General features: G+C 36.5%; 1 protein-coding gene across 1 annotated transcript in view; it reads left to right on the top strand.

Moving 5' to 3' along the window:
- Positions 1-5,328, top strand: part of LOC117169598 — a 394,158-nt gene that overhangs the window by 281,245 nt on the left and 107,585 nt on the right. The window contains exon 4 of the mRNA XM_033356049.1: positions 1,622-1,719. Within this exon, the coding sequence (XP_033211940.1) occupies positions 1,622-1,719 (98 nt within the window). The remainder of the gene's footprint in view (positions 1-1,621; positions 1,720-5,328) is intronic.

Here is a 5,328-nt window from a genome sequence, read left to right as displayed (position 1 = left end):
TACGCCAATTAGCACAAATGGTAAGTTCCGACAGTGCCTACAAGTGTGCCTACTGGCCGCTAGATGGCAATACCGGTTTCATATGTATACACCTGGTATGCACGTTTACATGCGTACATATAATGTATATTTGGAATTTCCTCTCTATGTCTACCGCTGTATTTTTCCAGTGTATTTTCTGAAATATTTATGCAAATATATTTGAATGGATGGAACTATCGTGTCCTTCTATTCAAAAGGTTCTAGATTATCATAATATCCAAAATAAAATTTTTCTTAAAAACTAAAAGTTCCACGCAGTTTACAGTTTTTTGCCGTCCGCTTCTTGGCCTCTTTTTCATGTACTGCTAATAGTAGATTATACAACAATCGGGCTACAACGTCGACTTTCAACGAGTATGAAGATTGCCTCGCGAGCGTGAAAATTCATGCGATTGTTGCAGGGAGAAGGCTTCGATTGGAAATGAGCATGGAATTACTAAGTTCTCTACAGGACTAAATGCCACTTTACTTCGCTGTGACTTTAACAATCAAAAACACACGAAATTAGATTCTTCTGAACAAGCGTATAACTCGCATGTGCTACCGCGGGTATTGTAGAAATAATTATTTATTGATTCATTCAATGTAACAACATTGACAAAACCCGAGAATTTGATATAAAAAATACAAGTTAAAAATGGGGGACCCATTGTGAGAGACAAAATAATTTTTTTTACATATTTGTCTGAAATTTGGTCTAAGGGAGGGATCCGTGACAAAAAAAAACCCAAATGACAAAGCACCCGCCCAATGAAAGTCGCGCTCCGTGAAAAAGGCCCGCGAATCAGAGAGCGAGTAGGGTCATGCTCATACATACATCCATCGCGATGAAGCGAGTCGCTCTGTGATTCGCGGGCCTTTTTCACGGAGCGCGACTCCCATTGGGCGGGCGCTTTGTCGTTCGGGCTTTTCGTCACGGATGATAAGAGAGTTTTTGCGTTCCCTGATTTCAAATTAAGCTGAAAAAATTACAAAAAAAATTTTAATAAAAAGTGGGGTCAAATTCGAAATCAGCAACAGTAAAAAACCCCTTACACCAAGTTTCAGACAAATACATGAAATTTTCAAATTTTGGTCGTCACATTGGATGCATCATTTTGAATTTGTAATTTTTGACGCTTAATGGGAATCAGCGACTTCATAACCCTATTATAACAAGTTTGAGACAATTACATAACATTTTGTAATTTTTCTCGCCATTTCGAATTTATGATTTTTAACGTCAAATTCAAAAGATGAGATCCCGAAAATTTTCTTATACCAAATTTTAGAAAAAAATTGTGACATTTTTTCCGCCATATCGGATCCGCCATTTTAAAATTTTAATTTCTGCCGTCAAATTCAGAATGAGCGACCACGAAAACCCTTTCGTACCAAGTTTCAGTCAAATTCGTCTAAAAATCTAATTATGGATACTTTTTGTGGTTCCTCGCCCACTGTGCGGCACAATAGTTATGTTCAGGCTGTCTTTCTTCCTTTCAGGTCAACTTTTATATCTGCTCTATATGTTTTCGCCTACCTATCTTCTTTGAAGCGATTCTTTTCCACTTAACTAACTTCTGGATTTAATCTGTTTCAGCATGTCTGGCCGTTGTTGCAGCCAGCTTATTCGCACTACAAACTGACGATATGGCTAATAATTTCTTGGTTGATAGAGGAGAAGGATTTTATTTGCAGGTGACATGCTTAATAAAAGTATCATTTTTTCAGCAAGACTGATTATTTATACTTCATTATACGCTTATTAGAGTCAAGTCGAGTCTCGTTCGCTTCGTATTCAAAGCTATTTGAAAATTTCGGATTCCCGCAATATTTTTAATAAAATGTGTGTGCTCTAAATATGTTTTCAGAAATTCAGAAACCCCCTGGTGCCGACTGTTCATGGTCTCGAAACATTTAAGGCCCTGTATCAGAATGTCTAATCACGTCTGAAATTTGAGGCCGCACGGTTGAATATTTCTGCCTAATTTTTTGCATATCTCATCTAAATAAACATATATAAAATCAAGCAGAGCCGGGTTTTCGATAAAATGTTTATATTTTGTGTAATAATCAAAAACGTAGAAAACAATTGAGAAAAATATCAGTGACACTTAGTGATGTACATGAATGTTCGCAGCAAGCCTGGTCACCCTCCTCCAACTCATATCAGTAGACTCCCTGCAGGGTGATGAATGACACGGAACAAGTGAGGACCGAGTATTGTTACGAACTTTCGACCAGTTAGAAAAACTGACATTATAAAACCACTGATTAATTCAATTTCAATTAAAAGAATTAATTAATTTATATAATTACAGGGAATTGAAAAAAGATTCATGAAAATCGGTTAATATTTGCAGTAATAACGTAAATCTTTATATTCTGTGCATTTAAATCGCAGTTTTCTAAAAAATTTAGGCTAAAGGCGGTATTTTTTAGAATTGTTTTCAAATACATAATCCTTAATTCATACGTACCGTGTTTTCAAGTATTTTGTGCACAGGTCTGACTTTTATTAATATTTTATAGCTTATTGCCATAAATTAAGTTATTTTCTGCAGGATATTTATCACCTCAATCATACTTTAACAACGGGGGCAGTACTGTGTCCGCACCTCCGGATACAGACATGGCACTAGCAATCAGTACGGGCTCCTGTACTGGATGATAATGCTTTACCAGTACTGGCTTACCATCACTGGCTGTATACTGCTTGGCAGTAATGGGCTCATATGTACATGACATTACTAGCTAACCAGTACCTTAACCTTACTGGCAATCAGTACTGCGCCTATATTGGCGGAATACGCACACGGTATTAGCAATTAGTACTGCGCCCGTACTGGTGAAATACGGGCACGGTACAAGCAATCGGTACTGCCCCTATACTGGTGGATTTTGAAGGGGAATTCAAGCGCATCTACTTTCATGGCACGAAATCAAAAAAGCCTATAAGTTGTAATTTGGAAATATATTTTTTGATATCTTCAAGCTACATTGTTACAAAAAATGCACTTATTTTCGTCAGAAATGTAACAATTGAGATTGATGCACGTGTTAAAAGAAATCTAACCTACGATATTGCATGGAAATCAGTACTTAACACTTTTTTACGGTAGAATCCTGAACTTACCTCGAATTACTGCTGCTAATAAATCACAACTTTTTTTCATGAAGACGGAATTTGTACCTGGAAGATTCTTTTGCGAAAAACTGCACTGTTTCCGCAAGAAAAAAGAAAACGTTTCACGACGCCGAGTAAATTAACGTTGAGTTAATGTTGGTAGCGATTTAGAACGTACCAACTCCTGGCAATCATGTACAAAAAGTGCGAAAATTTAAATTGAATTCAAGATGAAAATACAGGAAATGCATGCATAATAATAAATATTAATTTTTATTCCAAATTCTGAAATATTTAATATTATTATTATATAAATTGACAAAAATTTCACAGTAATATTATTTTCTAATATTGTCTTCCCAGTACTCGCGCAGTACTAAATATAAATGAAAGCCATTACTGAGCCAGTAATGTCAAGCAGATAGCGGCTAACCAGGACTGGCGTAGAACTGCCACCTATTACTGGCGCCGTATTATCGTCTCAGTACTGCCGCAGTACTAAATATTCATGATAGCCATTATTGCGCTGGCAATGTCAAGCTAGTATCAGCTAACCAGTACTGGCTTTGTACTGTTACCAAGTACTGGCGGAGTACTATATTGCCAGTACTGGCGTAGTACTAAATATTCATGATAGCCATTACTGCTCCAGTATTGGCAAGTCAGTAGCGGCTAACCCATATTGGCGCAGTACTGAATTTTTTCTGAACAATGCGGATTGGTCCGGCTGGGACTTTGTAAAAAAAACGAATACTACTGTTCTTGCCTTTTTCATTATTAAAAAAAAATATAAACATTTCCTCGAAAAAAGGATGTGCTTGCTTTAAAATATGGTTACTTAGATTAGGTATAAAAAAATGAAACAAAAATATTTAACCGTGCGGGCTCCAAATTCAGACGCGATTGTCATTCTGGTATCCGTAATAACGACAAAGTGAAACTTTTATTATTATGAGATAACGGTCTGTTACGAAAACTGTCATTATGAAATCGTCGATTAATTTATTTTTAATGTGCAGAATCAATTTATTTATATAATTACTAACATGTGAATAAAAGATTCAGGAAAATTGTTTAATGGATGTAGGAATAACGGACGTCTTTAGGGAATTTGGGCTGACTTGTTTATACAGATATTACTTATTTTCACAATCGTTTCCACCTGTAAGTCGTAGGAATAATTTGTGTCATCAATTGCAGGAAATAGTATTTTTTACGATGTAAGGTAAACAAATTGTTTAAAATAATGATTTTTTATGTTCTCAAAATCCTGATGAAAATAACCTTTCACGATTCCTATGACTTACAGGGGGAAACGATGGTGAAAATAAATAATAATTGTTTTAACAAGTGATACTTCATTCCCTAAAGACGTCCATTATTCCTGCGCACGGTTACCAATTATTAAGGATATCAAAATGGATGTCATGTATGAATTTTGTGGCCGCATGGTTTAATATTTTTAGAAAAAAGTTCTTTATTGCGGGTTGGGGCTGGGGAGCTAGCCTAGAAGTTTGAAACGTTACGCGTAAGCGAGCGAAACACGGTCCGTCACACGGATTCCCACCACGGGACTCCTCTCCTTCTCTCAACTTTTTCCCTCACTACGGCGATCTATCTCGCACCGAAACGAACTTCGTTCTAACTGCGTGTCTTACGACACGGTCCAATTTTTGTCTAATTTTTTGCATGACTTATCTACACACAGGCAAAGGATATGATATGTTTGTTATTTTTTCCCGTATAAATCTGTATAATCTGAAGAAAGACCTTTAATTTCCCTAGAATTACCCAAGCTATGGGAAACAGGTGCACACTAGAGAATTTCTGTGAACAAATTAAGTCTCTATAACTTTCTACACTTAAAAATATAACATCGATGTGTCTATTTTCGCGTATACTGGTATTATCAAAATAGCGTACAGAATATTTCTAGGTTTTCCCATATTTTCTGAATCTAGGGGAAAACTGAGACGTGTACGAAAAATTTTGAGGCCAAATTTGGATTCAGAGGTTCAAAATCCATAAGGGTAGCCTAGTCACTTGTCTTCTACAACTTTTTTATGGGCCCGTGTGACCAAAAATTCCTTAGGCTTTTCCCTATTTTTTGCATCTAGGGAGAAAATGGTACAACCCTGACTCTCGCTTTTAGGCAAGTGTCGGGGGTTGCCTCAAATGGC

Source organism: Belonocnema kinseyi, chromosome 3, assembly GCF_010883055.1.
Source record: "Belonocnema kinseyi isolate 2016_QV_RU_SX_M_011 chromosome 3, B_treatae_v1, whole genome shotgun sequence".
Lineage (NCBI taxonomy): Eukaryota > Metazoa > Arthropoda > Insecta > Hymenoptera > Cynipidae > Belonocnema > Belonocnema kinseyi.
The sequence above is the reverse complement of the archived record's forward strand: the minus strand, read 5'-3'. Positions and strand labels throughout refer to the sequence as shown.